Consider the following 22,939-nt stretch of genomic DNA (forward strand, 5'->3'; position numbering starts at 1 on the left):
GGGAAAGGTTTGGGGTGGCCAGGAGGTGTGGCCTGGACATGAGATCATAACATTTAAAATACAGGAAGCCAGAGCGGGGGGGGGGGGGGGGGGGATACATGCCATTGGTCTCACTGCCCTGATATGTTTTTTAAAGCTAAAATCGGAGCACTTTGGGAAGACAGCAATTTCGACCTCGCAGGACCTTTGTGGTTCGAGTGAGAGGGAAGCAGGGACAGGTTTGGGCCTGCAGGCCCGCAATAATTGATTTATTTATTTTTAAATGGAACCTAACTTAACTGACTATATTCTTTTGACCAACCATAGCCGAATAACTTTATACATAGCTGGAAATATTCAAAAGAATAACAAGTTATGTTTTAAGTTATCGGGCTATGGTTAGTCAGATAACTTTAATCGGGGATATTCAGTGAGACGTTTATCCCACTGAATATCCAGGACAAGTTATCCGGCTGACTTCCTGAATATTAGCCGCCTCATGTTTCTGTATAAATCTGTGGCGTGACTACACGGAGAGCATAACGTTCAAACAAGTGCACGCAGCGGCATATACGTGCATATATAGCCAAACAGAGCTACATTGGCACTTAATAAACCGCGCACATGATATTTGCACGTTTTATAAAGTACCCAAGTCTCTATCCGCAATATACACACATATGTAGGCTTACACGAGAATACATGCAATGCATGTAACAATTTACAGAACGCATACTTTTTCTACCTATTTTAAAAATATACACGCACATTTGTACCCGCAAAAATTAAGCACGACTTACTCGCAAATATCCGTGTATTTTAAAATATGCAACGTTGTCAAGGGAACTACCAGTTTTATTTATTTATTAACAGCTCTTACCTACCGTCTATATGGGCAACTGATTATTCCAGCAGTTTGCCCGTTCTTTCTCCAGGTCATCAATTAAAATCTTTCAGGTATCTGAAGGTCTGTATCTTATCTCCCCTGTTCCTCCTTTCTTCCAGAGTATAAATATTCAGATCCTTCATCCTTTCCTCATAAGTCTTCCAATGCTGACCCCTCACCCTTTCGGGTGCTCTTCTTTGGACCGCCTGTATCCTGACTTTATTCCTTTTGCGATACGGGCACCAATAATGAACCCAGTACTCCAGGTGAGGCCTCACCAAGGCCCTGTACGAGGGCATCATCACCATCTCCTTTTTCTTACTGATTATTCCTCTCTCTATGCAGCCCAGGTTCCTCTGGCTTTAGCTAGCGCCTTGTCACACTGCTTCCCCATCTTCAGATTATCAGACACTATCACCCCAATACATGCATATATGCTAATTTTTAAGCGCACAATGTTGAAAATTCACCCTGTGAGTACTGGGGTGCAGTTCTGGCTGGCCCATCTTAGAAAAGGTATAGCATAAATAGAAAAGGTGCAGAGGAGAGCAACAAAAATGATCAAATAGATCAAACAATTCTCTTATGAAAGGGTTAAGCCCAGAGCCAGTGTTAGGATTTTTGCTGCTCTGTACAAAAAATAATAGTGTGCTCTTCCCTCATTCTGCTTTTTTTTAACACTTACTATTTGTTTTTCCCAATAACCAACGCACAATAGAAACAGTCTCTGGCCTGGGCCCTGCCTTGTCCGATGATCCAAACTTTCAAAAGTGTCGCATCCCCTGAACCCATCTGCATCCTACTATTTCCTTCCAGCCCTGCAGGGCCCAGGCCTCCTGGCTCCTTCTGGCCACACAAGTGGGCCTCCTTCTTCCTGCCTGCACAAAATATTTCCTCCTCTGGCTCCTGTGGGCAGGAAGGAGGTAGCCCAATGACTGCAGTCCTGCCAGCAGGAAGAGTCGGAGCGTTGCTTCCACATCTGAGTGGGTGGCCACCCCCAAACCTGTGGCGCTCTAGGCAGCTGCCTAGCTCATCCACCGGCCCCTGATGGGGTAAGTGCACGCACGCGCCCACACGCACGCTGCTGTGCGCCCCTCCTGCTGTGGGTGTTTGGATGACGGTGGCACAGCCGTACTTCCTCCCTCCCACCCTCAGCTATCCTGAAATCACAGTGGAGGAAACTGCCCATCTTCTCTCTCTCCAAACGCGCTACCTGTTCTTCTGACTTCATGCCCACCCAGCTCCTGGGCTCTATTTCCCCTGCAGTCATCCTCAACCTATCATTTTCCCCTGTAACTGTTCGTGCTGTGGTCACACCGCTCTTCAGATCTCCCTCCCTGGACTCTGCCTGCCTTGCTGTCATCCCTCCTCCCGCCAAATGTCTCGAACGTGCTGTTCACCACCGCTGTCTTGTCTTTCTTTCTTCCCAAACCACGTTTGATTCACTCTAGTCTGGTTTTTGCTCTCCACATTCAACAGCAGCAACAATTACCAAGTCTACAATGATCTGCTTATGGCTAAAACCAAAGGTCTTTGCTCAGTCCTCATCCTCCTCGACTTATCTGCTGCATTTGTTACTCTTGATCATCACCTACTTCTTAATAGTCTGTCCTTCCTTGGATTTTGGGACTCTGACCTGTCTTGGTTCTCGACTTACCTCTCATGTCCCACTGGAAGTGTTTCCTCTGGCGGATCCTCCTCTACTGCCATCCCACTATCAATTGGTGAGCCTCAGGGCTCTGTCCTGGGCCCTCTTCCCTCTTCCCATTCTAATTCTTTTCCCTATGGCTTTTACTATCATCTTTGTGCTGAGAATTCCCAGATTCCTTTCTACACCGGATACTTCATCAGGAATCCAGTCCCAAATTTCAGCCTGCTTGTCTGACATTGCTGCCTGGATATCCCATTCCCACCTTAATATCTTTTCACTAAACCCACCTTCCACTCTTCCCCCTCTCTCTATTTCTGCAGGTAAGTCATCCTCCCAGTTCCCTCACTCCACAATCTTTGGGTCATTAGACTCCCCCCTCTCTAACCATATTATTAAATGTTTTTCCTTTTCACTAGGATCACCACCAAAATCCATCCCTCCCTTCCGAGCACACTACCAGAACCCTTATCCACACTCTCATCACCTCCTGCTTAGACTCCTCACACGTCTCCCACTGAGTCATCTCTCTCCTCTACAATCATCCAAAATTCAGCTGCATGACTTACCTTTCACCAAACTCACTACTCCCATAAGTCCTCAAGTCACTGTACTGGCTATCGATTTCCACCCAGTTCAAGCTCCTCTTATTCACCTACATGAGCCTTCACCTTCCTTGTTAATTCTGCTCATCAGACAAGTCATTATCTATATCCTTCTCCTCCATCACCAACCCTCGGATGCTGTGCTTTCCACCTTGCTGCACTATATGCTTGCAAGTCTTCCCGAATTGGCGCATGATGCTCCCTCTCTTGCCTTATTCAAACTCAGTCTAAAACCCCATCTTTTTCAGGCTACAAAATCTTGACTCCTGATTATCCTGCTTATAGCCTTATTGATTTTAATCATTTTCTTAATAAATGAAATTCCCCAAGTCGCTTTGGGACTTGATTAGACTGTAAGCTCTACATTGCGTGTGTGTTGTTTTTAACTATGCTGCGTACATAGAGTAGCAGTGTAGAAATGATAAACAGTAGTAGGGTTAATGGCGACAATGCTGGGTGGAATCTTCTACGGGTCCTGCCGCCTTTCCTGGGGATATACATGAGGAAGGGCCATGCAATCCAACCTCTCAAACACATCCATTAAAAGATGGGTAAACCTGCATGGTCTGTGGTGCTCCCGGAAAGGCTGAGATGCAAGAACATTAAAAAAAAAAAAAATACTGCTGCTGCAGTTACAGTAAAGGGTAAATGATGGAACTAAAAGACCAGACAATTTTAGTAAAACTAAGAATTGCACTTAACTCTCCTGCTGAATGGTAATGATTAAAGCAGGGAATGGACTCTCATTCAGGAAACAAGTAAATTAAAACAAAATACAGTATAAACAGAAAGAGGCTAGCACTCTCCTGTCTTTTCTCTTTACAAAGGTTCATTTTATTTAACATCAAAAAAGTTTATTCACAGGTTAAGTTTCTCGCAGTTATTGTTTCACTTTTTTCCTGTTTAAGCGTGTGCTAGCACTATAGGCTCTCACCCCTTGTATGGCTTTTCTTTCAGGCAAATCACAAAACTCAAGCATGACGTTTCTTCTGGGACTCTGTTACACTTTTGGAATGTAACTGGTGTTCTTTGTATTGTAAGGATCCCAAAAAGCAAGCGTCAGCACCAGGAAAACACTTAAATGCTTGTCCCGCAAACTGGTTGGACTGGTCGTGGTGCACCGTTCTGTCGCTGCCCCTGCCAGGCAAGGCCAGTGTGGCTCAGTGGGTTTCCCAAACTTAGCCAGAGTCTTACAGCCAAGATCTCACCAGAGCTCCGAATCTCTACCAGCATTCTGATCTGTGTTACACAAAGGTGCGTGCAACACAGGCGCACGTGGTTATTGTCCACCGGAGCTGGTCTCCCAGTCCTCCAAACGCCGGTCACCATGGTGCAGGCTTTCGGTCCCCACCCTTGACCACGTTGCTCCGACTTCTTCCAGCCACACCAGTACGGTCTATGCTAAGGAAGGGTAATTTATGAGGGGCCAGCACCGCGGTAAAACCAAGTCAGCTTAGCCAGACTCCCGCGGCTAAATATTGACCTCTGTGGTGATCACCCTGCCGGGAAGAGTTCACCCTGGTCCCAAAACAGCACAGTTCCGTAGATCCATGAAAAGATTCCACTGTGGGGGTGGTTTCTAACAAGTGATATCTACCAGGCTGGATTAGAAAAAAAATGCTTTGGTGTTTTGTCTTTTGGCCTGGCAGTTTCCTCCTGCTGCTTCGGGCTTCCAGCTCCATCGGCACTGGTTCCTACTGGATGCCAGTGCCAAGTTTTCATTCACAAGTAGCCACGATCTTCTCCTCCACCCTGCACAACTTCACTCGGCCATCATAGCGACACTCTTTGGCCAAGAAGCCCCTCCGAAATCTGGTCCCTAAGTCTTGTCGTCCCTAAGTCTTGTCGACAAATCCTTGCTTCCGGGGCGACAGCGCCTGCCACTGAATGTCAAAGCTTTTGCTGGTGTTGCCTCCGGTGCCTCAAAATCTCCGTTGAGGTAAACATGAAGTCTCTCTCACAAGCGGCACAGTGGTAAGGCCTTTGCAGCGCCGACGTGGAGGCACTTCTGGCCGCCTCCTCTGAAGGAACTGTCAGAAAATAAACCAAACACAGACAATAACATGTTATGTTTATTTATTTTAGGAATAACAAGGCAGGAGGTTTTTGTGGATGTTCAGAAACGGGTAGTGATGCGCAGGAAGTGCGGTAGTAGAATCACACTCCCATTCGTTTCATCTCCTCACTCGATTCCCCCTCCCTCCCTCAATGACCTCCTCGCTCACCCAGCTTTCAGCCCCCCTCCCAAAGCCCTCACTCATTCTGTTTTACTCCCATCCCCACTTCATATTCACTCCCCCACGTTCCCTGGTTCACTCACTTCCCCCACCCCCTCTGACTCTCCCTTCCTCCACCAACCTTGGTTCCCTCCCTCCCACGAATCCCTCAGCCACCTTGGCTCCCCCACAAACCCCTCACTCACCCTGGTTCACTCAATTTCCCCACCCCAAGAACACCTCACTTACCTCAGTTCACCCCCCCCCCCATTTCCTCTGGTTCACTCACTTCCCCCACCCCCTCCGATCACTCTCCCTTCCCTCCACCAACCTTGATTCCCTCCCTCCCATGAATCCCTCAGCCACCTTGGCTCCCACAAACCCCTCACTCACCCTGGTTCACTCAATTTCCCCACTCCAAGAACACCTCACTTACCTCAGTTCACTCTCCCACTTCCCCTGGTTCACTCACTTTCACCTTTCTGATCCCCAATCGGTTCATTCTCTTCCAAGCACCCTGCGATCCCCAGTTCACTGTCTCCCTGTTCCCCTTCCCTTCCCTCCGCCCCCTCTCACCAGTTCCTATTGGCCAAACAGGAGGAGGGCGACGGCCTTGCAGTGTCTCCGGCACATCTTCCCTCCTCCCCTGCCGGGGCCCAAGCATTGGGCTCTGAAGCACGCGATTCAGAGTGCGCCATTCCAGGCCTGGCAGGGGAGAAGGGAGGGCATTCCCGAGACACTGCAAGGCCACCATCCTCCTCCTCTGATAGCAGCTAAGTGTGGGGGGGAGGGGGGTAGAGTAGATTGCGCCATCCACTGCCACCGTTTCTCTTCCAGGGTGCACTCAAGTTCCATACAGAGACCGGCGGGGGGGGGGGGGGGGTGGAGCTGGAGAGTACAGAGAGGGGAGGGGGTGGAGCTGGAGAGTACAGAGAGAGGGGAGGGGGTGGAGCTGGGGAGTACAGAGAGAGGGGAGGGGGTGGAGCCGAAGAGGACAGAGAGAGGGGAGGGGGTGGAGCCGGGGAGTACAGAGAGGGGAGGGGGTGGAGCCGGGGAGTACAGAGAGGGGGTGGAGCTGGAGAGTACAGAGGGGGGGTGGAGCTGGAGAGAACAGAGAGGAGAGGGGGTGGAGCTAAATTTGCATACCGGTGATGCAGGCATGGGGTAACTTTCCTCTTTATTACAGTTAGATAAAGGTAGATAAACAGCAGCATTTACAGCAATAGAAGGGCTAGGACTGGTAACGGGTAAGTTAAATCCTTTTACGTTTGATCAAATCTTCCATTCTTAGGTAGTTTGAAGCTCCCTTTTAGTAGGAAGATTTTAAGGTTATTGAGGGAGTCTTCTGAGCTTGCAAAAATATCCGTCTGCCCCCGCCCCACTCCCTTACACTTTGTGTTGACCCCGATTTTGCCTGGAACTTTACTTCATATTCCCAGTGACCTCCCTCGACCCTTTGCCCTTACCCTCTGCCGCCAGCACCTCCTCTGCCTTACAAGCAGCCTCGTGGTTCATACGCTCAATGGGCGTAAAAGGCATGTACAGGCCACAGCGAGGGCACGTCCAGAAGGTGCGCAAGCACTCGCTGTAGAAATCCATGTCGCTCTGCGGGGAATGAACGAGAAAAGAACCAAAGTTATCCTTCTTTGGGAAGGGATCAAGACTGGTGAAGGAGAAGACAAGAGTTACAAACTGTTCAGCAGCAGCATCCTTTCATGTTTTATTTATTCCCCTTTTACTTACGGTTAGGCAGTTGTAGGTCAAGAAGTTAGTGACCGCGTAGCCGCCCTTGACTGGGTCAGGTTTCATGTCGGCACCGGCAAACGCTCCAGGGAGATAGGAGACATCTGGGACGGTCTGTGGTCCAATGTAAAGGTTCTCGGTCTCTGCCCCGGCCAGCCTACGAATGCTGTACTCTGCCTTTTTCGGGAGACAAGGTACAGGAGATTTAACAGCATCCTTCATCTGCTTACTGAATGAATGCAGTGCAAAACAGGCCAGGCTGGAAGCCGAAGTCCCATCACTGCATTACCAGACAGGAGGCCATGATGTGCAGAGGTCACTCAACACAGCAAAGTTTGGAACGGGGAAGGATGGGCAACGGGTATTCACAAATGGAAAATAAATAGAAACAGGAGACATAAACCAAAACGTTCAGCTAAGTCTGCCCACTTTAATTCCTGGTGCAGTGCCATAGACCAGGGGGTGGCCAACTCTGGTCCTCGAGTGCTGCAAACCGGTCTGGTTTTCGGGACACCCACGACGATCTGCATCCACTGCCATAGACCCAGCTCATCTCTGGCTGCCCCTTCACTTCTTCAGCACCAGAGATCCCCTGGGCTTCTCCCAGGATTTCTTGAACTCTGTTACTGTCTTTGCCTGCACCACCTTCACTGCAATTCCTTCCACCCATCCTACCGTGTTTTCTGAGGCGGCTCCGGAGTCTATCCCCCGGAGGGACACACTTTCCTCTGACAAAGGGTTGCTTCTTGTGCCTGATTTCTCTCTCACCTCTGTGTCCTTAAGTCTCATCTCATCTGGCTTTTGGTATAGACTTTCTCCCATTTTGGGGGCCTCCTCCTCCTCCTTTCAGAGGTATGACCTTAAAACTGGACACAATATTCCAGGTGAGGTCTCACCAACGACCTGTACGTTTCCCTTTGCACCCTAGCATCCCTCCGGTTCTGCAGCCACTGCTTTGTCACAATGGAACACAAGTGCCGTATTGGGTCGGACGAGAGGTCCACCCACTCCCGCGTCCTGTTTCCGACAGTGGCCAGTCCGGGTCAATAGGAAGCACCTGGCAGATCCTAATGGGGTGAAGTCCATTCCTTCTCGCTCGTCCCCTGAAGGAAGCAATGGTGATCCCTAAGTCTACCTGGCAAAGAAGTCCAAACCTTTTAAAACCCATTAAGATCATCAAGACAAATGCCACCGCAGTCTCTCTCCTGGCCGGCGTACATCAGCTTCTCTCACCCCTCAGTTGGGTACTGCTCCCTTACATTTCTGCAACTTAAACGCAAGGCTCTGCACGTTATTGCACTGAAACCTTAGCTGCCAATGCTCTCAGGCTCTCCTGAAGTTTTGTTTTTTAGATCATGTCTCATTCAGTCTACTCCCTCAGGAGCGACCACTCTGTTACAGAGCTTAGTGTCATCTGCAAAAAGTAAAGCTTTTCTTTCTAACCTCCGCACAATATCACTCTCAAAAGGTATTGAACAGAAGCAGCCACAGTGCAGATCCCCTGAGGAACTCCACTAATCAATCTCCTTCTCCATTCACCATCACCCTCAACCGCTTTCTAATCCAGTCTTCCACCTTGTGGACCAATCCCAGCCTGCTCAGGAGATCAATGGGGATGTGATGACAATTAATTTAAAAGGGTCAAATTAGAGCCATAGGGCAACACTGGCTAATGATAAGTTTACTTTAAAACTAAAACCTGAGCCCATCCCGTCCGAGAAGTGACACAGGCTCTGTATCCCTGCACCCAACCCCTGATCCTTCAAGTGACACAGGCTCTGTGTATCCCTGCACCCAATCCCTGATCCTTCCAGTCCTGGAGGTGACAGGCTCTGTATCCCTGCACCCATCCCCTGAGCCCTCCAGTCCTAGAGGTGACAGGCTCTGTATCCCTGCACCCATCCCCTGAGCCCTCCAGTCCTAGAGGTGACAGGCTCTGTATCCCTGCACCCATCCCCTGATCCCTCCAGTCCTAGAGGTGACAGGATCTGTATCCCTGCACCCATCCCCTGAGCCCTCCAGTCTTAGAGGTGACAGGATCTGTATCCCTGCACCCATCCCCTGAGCCCTCCAGTCCTAGAGGTGACAGGCTCTGTATCCCTGCACTCATCCCCTGAGCCCTCCAGTCTTAGAGGTGACAGGCTCTGTATCCCTGCACCCATCCCCTGAGCCCTCCAGTCCTAGAGGTGACAGGCTCTGTATCCCTGCACCCATCCCCTGATCCCTCCAGTCCTAGAGGTGACAGGATCTGTATCCCTGCACCCATCCCCTGAGCCCTCCAGTCTTAGAGGTGACAGGATCTGTATCCCTGCACCCATCCCCTGAGCCCTCCAGTCCTGGAGGTGACAGGATCTGTATCCCTGCACCCATCCCCTGAGCCCTCCAGTCCTAGAGGTGACAGGCTCTGTATCCCTGCACTCATCCCCTGAGCCCTCCAGTCTTAGAGGTGACAGGATCTGTATCCCTGCACCCATCCCCTGAGCCCTCCAGTCCTGGAGGTGACAGGATCTGTATCCCTGCACCCATCCCCTGATCCCTCCAGTCCTAGAGGTGACAGGATCTGTATCCCTGCACCCATCCCCTGAGCCCTCCAGTCCAAGAGGTGACAGGATCTGTATCCCTGCACCCATCCCCTGAGCCCTCCAGTCCTAGAGGTGACAGGCTCTGTATCCCTGCACCCATCCCCTGAGCCCTCCAGTCCTAGAGGTGACAGGCTCTGTATCCCTGCACCCATCCCCTGAGCCCTCCAGTCCTGGAGGTGACAGGATCTGTATCCCTGCACCCATCCCCTGAGCCCTCCAGTCCTAGAGGTGACAGGATCTGTATCCCTGCACCCATCCCCTGAGCCCTCCAGTCCTAGAGGTGACAGGATCTGTATCCCTGCACCCATCCCCTGAGCCCTCCAGTCCTGGAGGTGACAGGATCTGTATCCCTGCACCCATCCCCTGAGCCCTCCAGTCCTAGAGGTGACAGGATCTGTATCCCTGCACCCATCCCCTGAGCCCTCCAGTCCTAGAGGTGACAGGCTCTGTATCCCTGCACCCATCCCCTGAGCCCTCCAGTCCTAGAGGTGACAGGCTCTGTATCCCTGCTCCCATCCCCTGAGCCCTCCAGTCCTAGAGGTGACAGGCTCTGTATCCCTGCGCCCATCCCCTGAGCCCTCCAGTCCTACACCCATCCCCTGAGCCCTCCAGTCCTAGAGGTGACAGGCTCTGTATCCCTGCGCCCATCCCCTGATCCCTCCAGTCCTAGAGGTGACAGGCTCTGTATCCCTACACCCATCCCCTGATCCCTTCAGTCCTAGAGGTGACAGGCTCTGTATCCCTGCACCCATCCCCTGATCCCTCCAGTCCTAGAGGTGACAGGATCTGTATCCCTGCACCCATCCCCTGAGCCCTCCAGTCCTAGAGGTGACAGGCTCTGTATCCCTGCGCCCATCCCCTGAGCCCTCCAGTCCTAGAGGTGACAGGCTCTGTATCCCTGCGCCCATCCCCTGATCCCTTCAGTCCTAGAGGTGACAGGCTCTGTATCCCTGCACCCATCCCCTGATCCCTCCAGTCCTAGAGGTGACAGGCTCTGTATCCCTGCACCCATCCCCTGATCCCTCCAGTCCTAGAGGTGACAGGCTCTGTATCCCTGCACCCATCCCCTGATCCCTCCAGTCCTAGAGGTGACAGGATCTGTATCCCTGCACCCATCCCCTGAGCCCTCCAGTCTTAGAGGTGACAGGCTCTGTATCCCTGCCCCATCCCCTGAGCCCTCCAGTCCTAGAGGTGACAGGATCTGTATCCCTGCACCCATCCCCTGATCCCTCCAGTCCTAGAGGTGACAGGCTCTGTATCCCTGCACCCATCCCCTGATCCCTCCAGTCCTAGAGGTGACAGGATCTGTATCCCTGCACTCATCCCCTGAGCCCTCCAGTCTTAGAGGTGACAGGCTCTGTATCCCTGAGCCCAACTCCTGAGCCCTCCAGTCCTAGAGGTGACAGGCTCTGTATCCCTGCACCCATCCCCTGAGCCCTCCAGTCCTAGAGGTGACAGGCTCTGTATCCCTGCACCCATCCCCTGATCCCTCCAGTCCTAGAGGTGACAGGCTCTGTATCCCTGCACCCATCCCCTGATCCCTCCAGTCCTAGAGGTGACAGGATCTGTATCCCTGCACCCATCCCCTGATCCCTCCAGTCCTAGGGGTGACAGGCTCTGTATCCCTGCACCCATCCCCTGAGCCCTCCAGTCCTAGAGGTGACAGGATCTGTATCCCTCCACCCATCCCCTGAATCTTCCAGCCCTAGAGGGGACAGGCTCTGTATCCCTGTACCCATCCCCTGAGCCCTCCAGTCCTAGAGGTGACAGGCTCTGTATCCCTGTACCCATCCCCTGAGCCCTCCAGTCCTAGAGGTGACAGGCTCTGTTTCCCTGCACCCAGCCCTTGAGCCCTCTAATCCTAAATTTTTTTTAATTTATGTATTCTGCCTTTCATGACACTTCAAAGTGGATTACATTCAGGTACTGTAGGTATTTTCCTATCCCCAGAGGGCTTACAATCCAAGGGGTAGATTTATTAAGCTACAATAAGGCTATAACATGTATAAAACAGCGGTTATCTTGCAATAAGACCCATAACATGGCAATATCGCATGATACTTCAGTCAAAAATCCACCCCTATTGAAAATTAGCTGCTGTATATGTATTTGCATGCATAACATTTCTAAATGCATGCAAAGCAGATAATGCACAGTGCTGTTATGCTAATAAAATAACACAGCTTGCCAAAAAAAAAAAAAGAAGCCACATTATTTTAACAACAACTGAAAAGATATAGATATTTTATCAGGGGGCATCAGGGCACTAGTGCAGGTCCCAAAGCTTCTATGCAAAATGTAAAGGGCCTGTAGTCCGAGACTAACCCCTCCCACGGTTCAAACTTTCATCTGGGGAGGCTTGCCCACCTACCCCCGCCAGCCCAGAAATGAAAATTAAAGAAAAAATAACAACAAACATTTCAGTCGTATGGCGATGTTCCATCCCCCTTCCTAAATTCCAAATTTCTCACAACCAAAGTGTCCCCGTCACCCCCCCATATCCAAAACAACCTCTGGCCCCCATCTCTTGTATTGAAAAAAGACCCCGATGGTCTGGGGGAGGGTCCTCTGGACCCCCCCCCACCACCACCACCACCCTATCCCCAGACCTCCCTATACACAAAGAGGAATCCCTGGTGGTCCAGTGGTGGCCCAAAATGTTCCCTAGCCCCGGACCGATGAACGCCATTTTCTAAAATGGTGCCAGACGGCCATTGCCCCATTGGTAAAATATTGCAATACAGTAAATCTCCCTCCAAGTTTGTACCTGAGATAATGGAGGGGGACGTGACCTTCCCAAGGTCACAAGACTTGTCAACAGGATTTGGACCCTGACTTCCCTGGATCGCAGCCCGCCGCTCTCACTAGCAGGGGAGACAGGCTCTGAATGCCTCTGCCCATTCCCTTAGCCTTCCAGTCCTGAAGGTGTCGGGCTCTGTGCTCATCCCCAGAGCATCCAGTCCTAGAGGTAACCGGTTCTGTATCCATGTGCCCATCCCAAGCCCTCCAGTGCTAGAGGTGACAAAGACTCTGTATCCTTGTGCCTATTCTCCAGTTATCTACTTTGCTTTTGAAAACATATCAACAACCCATGAGCCAAAGATGTACCAAAATGAAGAGAATGCTGTGGGCACCAGCCAATCAGAATGCAGGATTCACATTCCCTCCCACAAGGTATATAATTAAGAGAGTCATCCTGCTCGGACAGAATTCAGCAAGGGGAGGCTGTACCCCTGGCTACTGTACCTCGGGTTTCATGTAGTCAAGCAGCTCCCACGCCAAGGCTGAGATTTTCTTCCTGACTCGCTGCTTCCGAGTGTGTGTATCCTCCTCCGCGCTGGACCGGTTTGCTAGTTGGGAGCTCAGGGTTTCCTCCCAGGCTGCTCGGAGCTGAACCGCTGCAGAGAGCAGCCTCAGCGCAGTCTCACTCTCGCCAATCTGGATTTCTAGCCAGCCATCTACCACCAGGCGGCTACAGTCTGCGTTTGTATCCAGGGATCGTGAGAGCATCAGCAGCGCCTGGGCAGGATGCAGAAAGCAGGAGGGGACATTTTGCACCGATAACTATGCAGCAGCTTCAACTATTATAGCAGCCATCAACTGAACAAAAAAAGACCTCTTTACCACACCTGTACGAGAAAGATGTTCTTAGCTCAGAGGTGGGAAAATTACAGCCCAAGACAGCAGTTTGAATCCTGGCCCTCCACAGCATTGGGTGCAGGTGTGACAGCCGCTGTGGGGTATCAGCAGCAGATGGGGGGTGTTGCCGTGGTACCTTGAAGGACCCCTCCCACACACCCTCCTCCTCGGATCCCCAGGGGGACCCTCCCCCTCTGCACAATGTACCACCCAGTATGGCCCAAAATCTTTGCCCATCTCTGCCTTAGCTGTACCCAAGCAGGGGGAAACCTGAGATGAGCCTAATTAAGCAGAAAGTAAAAGCCAGCACAGCTGGACCTGCTATGCAGTGGGAGTCAAATTATTTAGCAACAACATTAGGAGTCATTTGGTTTAAAGAGGGCTTGTCACAGGGTTACACTGTAAGATCTACCCTGGGGAGGGGACAGGTTCGCAGTTTAATGAAGAAAGAGAAATTCGTTCTCACCTGACAATTGCCTTTCCTTTAGTCCAGCCAGACCAGTCCCAATGCATAGGCTACGCCCACCACCCAGCAGATGAAGGCAGAAATTAGATGGCTGGCTGATGTCACCTTCCCTAGGCTCCCATGCTGCCCTCAGCCTGCCGCTATCCTGCAACAAGCTAAGAACAACATAATAAAAACAAAAAACGTCCCTCTCCCCCAAACCGGAGAGTTTCAAACGGACACAGCAATAAAACAAATCAAATCAAACAGATTAATATCCCCTTACCTTATCCACCCGAAGGTGCGATTCAAATTATTTACAAACACTTTCTGAAGAGAGGTTACGTTTGGTACCAGATAGAGATTGAAGTGCGAGCTAAAGACATGGCCATTCAAAAATGTAGAGAAAGATAAGTGATATTAACTGAAGCACGAGGAATAAATCTAACAAATGAATGTAAGAGCCTCAACACGATGTACTGCCCGATATGCAAAATTTGCAATATTATTATATGTTCTATACTTCTAACCTCTTGTCCTAGATCTTTAGTTAATAAGTATTGAAACATTTCATTTAATAGATGCTAATACTACCTCTGTTACCCATCTTTATTTGTTGATCCACAGCTATGAATGTTACTTTTTTAAACCGTTGTGATCTTTACATGGCACGACAGTATATAAAATGTCTAAATAAGTAAATTAAAGAAATAAAAGAAATACCTATAAAATACCATGCGTTTGGCAAATAATGGAAGGTCCTGAACCGGACTGGCAGGAACTCTAGGAAAGGAAATCATCAGGTAAAAACTAATTTCTCCTTCGTCTTCAGCCAGCCAGTCCAGGCCAAATGCATGGGACGCTACACTTCAAGTAGGCGGGACGCCGCCAAACCTGTTCTCATGACCTCTGAACCAAAAAGATACTTCCTCCCTGGTTTGAACGTCAAGAGGATAAAGGATCACAAAAGGATGCAAGGAAGAATTACGTCTCCACTTTGTAACTCTTCAGTGGTGAAAACAACCAAAGCTTGACCCAAAAAAACGCTTGTATCCTGAATGGGAGTGGTAGCCTTCTAACGACATAGGCCGCACTCGCCTATAATTTATTGAAATTGGCATGCCAGTAAAGCTTTCGTAGTCACATCCCTCTTAAATAACTCCTTTTTAGATTTTTGAGGAGGTCCAGTCAGAGAAGAAAGTAGGGGTGGCGGGATGGGAAATAGGAGGAAACAGGACAACACAGGATGAAGTGGGGAGTCCAAACCAAATCCTTGGAAGCCTCCCCGGTCTAAGGCCATGCTTAGCTGGGGGAGGAAGCACGAGGCTTTCACCACAGGCGCTACCCTTCCAATCCAATCCTTTTCAAACAGCCTAACTAGGCCTCATCTCAAAGCACGGGACCTGCTCTGCTGGCAAGCCGAAGGTAACAATGGAGCCTATGTAAGGCGACGTCAGCAAGCCTGCTAATCTCTGCCTCCATCTGCTGCTTGGTGGACATAACCCATGCATTTGGAGTGGTCCGGCTGGCTGAAGAGCTATCACTATTACGTCGATACAGTACACACTCGCAACACAAGTACATGAGGGGACTAATAAAAGACTGAAAGGGTCAATAGAGCAGAGGCTTCCTAATACTACTCCTCATTTCAACAGTAACTACTAAACGTACACAGCGCTGTCCAGATACACAAAAGAGATGGTACCTGTTCGATGGAGCTTTCAGCCTAGACGTGACACATACCATAAAACGAGGTTAAAGTTAAGTTCAGGAAGAACCAGGGTTTAACGTTTAAAAGCAGCCTTTCCTTTTCCGAAAATGATGGCACAAACTGATGACATCACAAGAGTGTCCACTAACACATCCCCAGAATACAGGATATAGGAAAATTGGTTCTTACCTGCTAATTTTAGTCCCTAAATACCACAGATTGGTCAAGACAAGTGTATTTTGCATTCCTACCAGCAGATGGAGGCAGAGAATCAAAGACTTTGAGGCACTGCTACACAACCTAGAGTGCCACTTGCAGTCCCTCAGTATTGACCTGTACCCAAGCCAGATTAGAGATCAAGCACCCCAGCTATTGTGAAAATTAGGGGAAAACACTTAACCTGAACGAAAGAAAACCCCTGAACATAGCATAACCACTAACAGTCCAAGGGAGAACAAAACAACCAGGCCATCTTCTGAAGGCTCTGAATATGTACAACCTGACAGTTCTTCCCAGAAAGTGTGACATAAAACGGACTTGTCGCAACAGTCTTGCATAAAAAATACACAGGGATAGGTCTCTGGTTTGATCTGTGGTACTTCAGGAATAAAAATTAGTAGGTAAGAACCAATTTTCCTTTCCTGTTTGCACCCCAGATCAGTCCAGATAAGTGGGACATACCAAAGCAACCCTACACTGGGTGGGTCCGTGAAAGATCCACACAATACACTTTCGCCAAAGGACACTTCCTTCGGCCAATGCGCTATTGTGCTCTTGGATACTTTGCAACCCTTTTTTTGCACCTCCAAATAACACAAACAAATGATCCGATCACCAAAAACTGTTGGTGACTTTTAAATAATGCAACAGCACCCAACGAACATCCAAGAGATGGAGCTCTCTGGACTCCGACGATTCGGCCGATCAATTCAGGAAAGCAGGAAGCTCTACCGTCTGACTCAGATGGAAGGAAGAAACCACCTTAGGAAGGAATGAGGAAACAGTATGCAACGACACTTCCTCATCCAAGATTCTCAGAAAAGGCACCCTACAGGATAATGCCTGCAGCCCCAAAATTCTTCAAGCTGAACAAATCGCCACCAGAAAAACTACTTTCAGAATAAGGTCCTTCAAAGAGGCTTTCCTCAATGGCTCAAACGGAGGTCGACAAAGCACCTACAAGACTAAGGTCAGACTCCAACCTACGCACCGGCAGCCACAGATGCTTGACCTCCTTCAGGAACCTCACCACATCCAGATGTGGGGCCAACGATCTCCCTCAGAGCTTGCCTCTGAGACAACCCAAGGCTACCACCTGAACCCCCAGAGAACTGTAAACCAAGCTCTTGGAAAGGCCGTGTTGCGGAAAGGCCAACACCTGTGGAATATTTATTTATTACCTTTTATATATCGACATTCGTGGGTACCTCATGCCAGTTTACAATATAACTGAAGGAGGAAATTACAAAAAACCAGGGTGGGGGGAGAGGGAGCAGATTGGAAGAGAGAAGGGGCGAGAGAAGAGAGGGAAAAACAGGAAGAGGAGAAAAGGAACAGTACCTGATGGAAAACAGCAGAAGAACATAATAAGTAGCATTGCAAATTATACACTCAGTAAGGGACTGTGTATAACCTTATAAATATCCACCCGTATTGGGTCAAGGCCTTCCTCCACACACCAGCTGTTGAATTCTCTCCACACCCAGACATACGCCATAAATGTGGCCGGCTTCCTAGCCTGAAGCAAAGTGGAAATCACTGGTTCTGAGTAACCTTTCAATCGCAAACGTCTTCTCTCAAAAGTCAAGCTGCGAGACAAAAGTGATCCACCTGATTTGAGAAAATAGGACCTTGTCTTAAAAGCCCCTGTAGATGAGCCAACCTCAGGGGCCTGTCCACTGTGAGCTGAACCAGATCTGCGAACCACGGATGACGCAGTCACTCTGGTGTAATCAGCACCACTTGACCCGGTTGTCTCTCAATGCTCCATAACACCCAGCCTATTAGAGGCCACGGAGGGAACACATACAGAAGAATCCCTGCGGGCCACAGAAGAACCAGAGCGTCTATGCCCTCGTCTCCGACCTCCTGCTTGCAACTGAAGAACCTTGTCACTTTGACATTGCCCCTGGATGCTATAAAATCCAGACTTGGCCTGCCCCAATGGTTTCTGATAAGATCGAAGGCTTCTACTGACAGCTCCCATTCTCCTGGGTCCAAGCGTTGTCGGCTGAGATAGTCCACCTGCACATTGTCCACTCCCGACACATGACAAGCAGCTATGCCCTTCAAATGTAGCTCCACCCAGACAAAAAGTTCCTGAGCCTCCTGGGCCATTGTGCGACTTTTCGTCCCTTCCCCCCCACCCCCGCCAATTGATATATGTGACTGTAGTAGCATTATCTGAAAACACTCTGACCATCTGATGCTGATCAGCGAGAGGAACTCTACCAATGCTCTGTGCACCGCCCTCATCTCCAACCGGTTGATTGACCGTGCCACTTCCGCTGATGACCACAAACCTTGTGCTGATCACCTCCAGAAGATTGCTCTCCAACACTTGAGGCTGGCATCCAAGGTCACCACCACCCAGCTTGGGATCTCCAGATCCATCCCCTTTTCCAAATTTGGCCGAAACAGCCACCACAAGAGACTGGAACTGGATGGTTGCCCCCAGTAGCGGCAACCATCAATGAAACTCCTCTGTCAACAGATTTCACTGTGAGAACAGCACCCCCTGCAGCAGACGCATGTGAACAAATGCTCAAGGCACCAAATCCAAGGTATACGCCATCGACCCCAGCACCTGAAGATAATCCCAAGCCCTGGGGACTGGCATCCTCAGTAACCATCCCACCTGAGCTTGCAACTTCTGAATCTTCTCGGAGGTGAGAAAAACTTTCCCGATGTGGGTATCGGAATCTTGCCCCCACGTACTCCAGAGTTTAGGTGGGGCACAGGTGACTCTTTTCCCAATTGACCATCCAGCCCAAGGATTGCAACAGATCCAGCACCCTCACAACCGACTGCACACATTCTTCTTCCGATTTTCCTCGAATCAACCAGTCGTCCAGGTAAGGATGAACCAGGATTGCCTCCCTGCAGAGACCCGCCACCACTACTACCATCACTTTTGTGAACATGTGTAGTGCCATTGCCAGACCAAACGGGAGGGCCCAAAACTGGAAATGCTGCCCCAGGACTACAAAATGCAGGAATCGCTAATGCTCCACTCTGATGGGAATGTGGAGATAGGCTTCCATCAAGTCTAGAGAGGCTAGAGTTTCTCCTTGAGGAACCGCCGCTATAACCGTCCGCAACTTCCATCCAGAAACGGGGAACCCGCAGTGATACATTCACCTTCTGCAGATCAAGAATGGGACGAAAGGACCCCGCTTTCTTTGGGATGACAAAATAAATTGAGTATCGACTGCGGCTTTGCTCCACCATCAGCACCAGGACTATCGTGCCCAGGTCGAATCGCTTGCTGCCTTCCTCTCGCCCCCGCAGCGAGATATCACAAAAGCATCCTTGATGGAATGAGAACATTCTGAGGGACTGCAGGAGGCACTCTTAGAAGGGAAACATGCACCATGGGGGAAGAACAGTCAAGAGGACAGGGAGCACATGCTCACAGTGCTGCCGCCCTACTGGTCCATAGACCTGCACCCCAAGAAAGTGAGAAGAACCTGAAGAAGTGGGGGGTGGGGGAGGAATGGAGAAGAACCTGGGGAGATGGGGTGATACAGAGTAATCTGAGGAAGAAGGGGGAGATGGAGAAGAATTTAGAAAGTTGGGGGAAGGGAAACATGATGAAGAACCTACAGGAAAGAAAGAAAGACAAAGAAGTCCAAAACTAATGTGAGATGAAGAAATGTATCTAATGGATGTATGGCCAGGTTGAAAAACAAAATGAATTGCCCTGTTCTGACTTAACTGGGACACACGCAGTTTCTTATAAAACAGGACACCTGACCAGCCTAGACCTCACTGATGTACTGTCTGTACCGGGTTCCTGTGTTGTGGCCAACAGTGATGTCATCAATTGGAGTCCAAATGAACGAAGTGCTACCTGGTTTCAGACAGGCGGGGAGGCCTACCTGTAAGGCCGGGATCCGGACACAGTTCACCAGGTATGGCTTGTTGGTTTCTAGCAAAGAAACAAATGCCAGCAGCTGATGGTGACTGCTCACACCTTTCTTAGAACCTGAAAGAATACAGTCCAGAAATAATAAGAATTTAGAGTTCACCCAGTTCTAAGTGGGTAGTGGCACAGCACAGGCAGCAGCAGAGCAAGCTTCCCTCACGCACACATACTCTCACCCCCTAACCATTGACCTGGTACAGCACGTACAGCAGCAGAGCAAGCTTCCCTCACACACACACATACTCCCATCCCCTAACCACTAACCTGGTACAGTACGTACAGCAACAGAGCAAGCTTTGCAAATGTTTCATACACACACACTGCCCCACCCCAGAACATGGCCAGCCCCTATGCCTCAACCCTGTATTGGAAGATCCCCTTAAAGGAGAATTATTTAGTCTGTCAACTCCTCGGCCTCTCTGCCGACAAGAGTGCCAACTCATATCACTTGTGAGGGTGGCTTGTAGTGAATCAATGCTCTGTCATGAATACTCTTGGGGGAGGGCTAAAGGTAGAGGAGTCAGACAATTTCTCATCTATTTTCAAATCAATCTGTTCACAGTTTGGAAATATACTGAATTGTAGAACCCTTTGTGAAGTCCTTGGAATAAAAATGAGTACATTCATCATTATAATACAGCACCTCTCCTCTCCACAACATCCTGTCTTAAGAGTTCAGGACTTAAAACCCACACAAACAGATGATTGATTCATATTTCCAACTGTGGCAGCCAGGCTGGTTATGTAACATTATGTACGGCAAATACTAATGCCTGGGCAAACTCCAGCTATGCAAACAGGCTGAAGAGACAACTGCAACTGGTAGCGCTGCTATCTACGAGATGGACGCCGAGCTGGCAAACTGTCAAGGACTGAAAAATGCTGACTTTGGACAAAAGAAGCACGATTTGGCATAACGAGGAGAAAAATACAGAATGCTACGTACAAAACACACAAAAGACGTTCTCCTGATCCCAGAACCGTTTGCAGCAAAAGTAACAGGGACATTTTGAGCCTACAGCCTAAACTCGTTCTGCAGGGCCGCTGCAAAAAAGGTATAATTATGGCCAAAACCAAGGGCATACCGAGACACCCTGCACAAAAAAAAAAAAACCCAGCCTTGTCTCTGATATGTCAGCGCCACGGAAAGTGGCTTGGCCAGTTATCAGCATCATGTTCTTATGTACTTTGCAGGGATAGTATTTGCACATCTGTCTGAAAGATCCCAGTACATTTAACCTCTGTATTAGTAGAAGTCATTGGCAGTACCTGTGATTTAGTTTTGCAATATAATAAAATATTAGTTTTAGTGCTGTTCTGGTCTATTAGTTATTTTTAGCATTGTTACATCATATTATTTATTTATACCTACAAATTTAATTCAGCCAATCTACAAATCTCGATGGAGAACAATATTTACATATGCGATATGGACCAACAAAGTACCTCAAGACAAAATAATCAATCACTAAAAGTCAATACAGCAAAAATATTGTTACTAATTTCCCCACTCTCTCACGCATGTAACACAACTATAAGGCCACAGCCATGTTTAGATGGCGTTCGGTGGATTTTCCCACTGCGTCTCCACTCCCCCCCCCCCCCCCCCCCCCCCCCCTCTGTACCTTTCTCGGCCCTGCTGCGATCGTCCTGGGATCCTTCCACCTGCAGCAGCTCAGGGGTGCTGGAGAACATGCTGGTGGGGTGAAGGACTATCCCAGCCTTGTTTTTAGTATGGAAAATCTGCAATAAAATCCAGAAACGTTTCATGTTTTTAAAACACTCCCATATATTAAAAAAAAATAAAAATAAAAATGTTGATAGGAGATCTTCCCTCAATCAGAAGGAGTTTCCTGAATGCCTTTGCACTATTTTGTTTTCACTTTTAATTCTAGAGAGATTTTCTTCTCTTTTCCTACTCAGCCCTGCTACAAGTTGGGGCTGCCAGCACTTCCTTACCCCGCTCCCATTTCTAGTTTTCACACAGGAAAATAAATTATGCCCAGCAGCTTCAAGGACACTTGGCATGAATGTGGAGATCTAACAACTACCTGGAAAAAAGGTACTCCCTCCAGCATTCTAGCAAGCTACATGACTAACTCAAGGCCAGGATATTCTCAAGCAAGAGAGACAGAGCTCTCACATACGCCCCGCAGAGACGATACACCTCTTCCCAATTCCTGCAAGAGATAACCAGCTACTGAACCAGCTCATCAAGCCACAGAGCAAAGGATTTATACTGCTAATTGTAAAGATAAGAAAAAACTCTGGCCTGGCACACAATGCAGCCTGGGCAACAAAGGGCTATAATAATGCGTGTGTGAGAATTTAATTTAAAAATTTAGTGCTAACTCCATTTAAAATGCTGGACGAGTTACAACAGACCATTCATAAAAGCAGATAAATGCTAAACAATCATCATAAAACAACATCGTAAAACATAAAACCTAATTACCCTACTCTGACTTTAAAACCACACAGAGAGTCACACCATAGATCTATACAACGGCATTATGATATTCTCAGTTTTGGTCTCTATTCCTTTTCCAATAATTCCTAACATTCTATTTGCCTTTTTGACTGCTGTCGCACACTGAGTCAAGATTTCAAGATATTGTCCATAAGGTCTTTTTCCTGGGTGGTGACTCCAGCATCATGTACTTGTAGTTGGGAATATTTTTCTCTTTTCACATGTCCACATTAAATTGCATCTGCAACTCAGATGCCCAGTCTCCTAATCTCACAAATTCCTTGCAGTTCCTCAAAATCCACTGCCGTTTGAACGGCTCAAAACAATTTTGTGTCATCTGCAAATATTATCCAAAAAAGAAAAGAAGCAATTGTTTTTGGATAATACATTGGAACACCACGGTGTTGGCTAAGTTGAAGGATAAGTTGACCATAAAGTGTTTTTGAGAGATATGTGCACTTTGTACAAGGGTTTTTAAAGTGTGGTGATTATGTAATGAATGATTGAAGCAATTTAAAAAAAACACTGGGAAATAGTAAATGAAGAGATCTCAAGTGCTACATACACGAAACTGGTTGCAGCCCTTTGTGGGTAAGAGCCAGACGACTGTATTGGTTAAGAGCACATTATTTTCTGATACTAATTCTCATATGCTATAAAAAAAAAAGTTTAAATCCATTGAAAAATATCGGGTTCCTCATAAGTGTTGGTTTAATGATGTATAATATACTTTTAACATGTTTATCTTTCACTGGTATCTGCTCAGAATGACAAAGCTGCACGAGGCAGAATATACATTTTTTTTAAATAAATAAACCTGCGTCCGTTCGATGGCATCAGAGAATGAATAGCCGCGAGATGATTCTTC

The 22,939-nt window shown here is 48.6% G+C and overlaps 1 protein-coding gene across 3 annotated transcripts in view; it reads right to left on the reverse strand.

The window, feature by feature from the left end:
- Positions 1-4,643: 4,643 nt before the first annotated feature.
- The window catches only part of DHX34 (DExH-box helicase 34), a 39,061-nt gene continuing 20,765 nt past the window's right edge, over positions 4,644-22,939 (reverse strand). For all 3 annotated transcript variants that reach the window (XM_029619961.1, XM_029619960.1, XM_029619962.1), the window contains exons 12-17: positions 21,227-21,344; positions 19,555-19,661; positions 12,906-13,178; positions 7,078-7,254; positions 6,801-6,939; positions 4,644-5,148 (exon numbers count right to left, since the gene is read on the reverse strand). In XM_029619961.1, the coding sequence (XP_029475821.1) occupies positions 5,009-5,148; positions 6,801-6,939; positions 7,078-7,254; positions 12,906-13,178; positions 19,555-19,661; positions 21,227-21,344 (954 nt within the window). In that variant the 3' untranslated portion in view covers positions 4,644-5,008. The remainder of the gene's footprint in view (positions 5,149-6,800; positions 6,940-7,077; positions 7,255-12,905; positions 13,179-19,554; positions 19,662-21,226; positions 21,345-22,939) is intronic.

The sequence above is a fragment of the Rhinatrema bivittatum genome, chromosome 11 (genome assembly GCF_901001135.1).
Source record: "Rhinatrema bivittatum chromosome 11, aRhiBiv1.1, whole genome shotgun sequence".
Classification (NCBI taxonomy): domain Eukaryota; kingdom Metazoa; phylum Chordata; class Amphibia; order Gymnophiona; family Rhinatrematidae; genus Rhinatrema; species Rhinatrema bivittatum.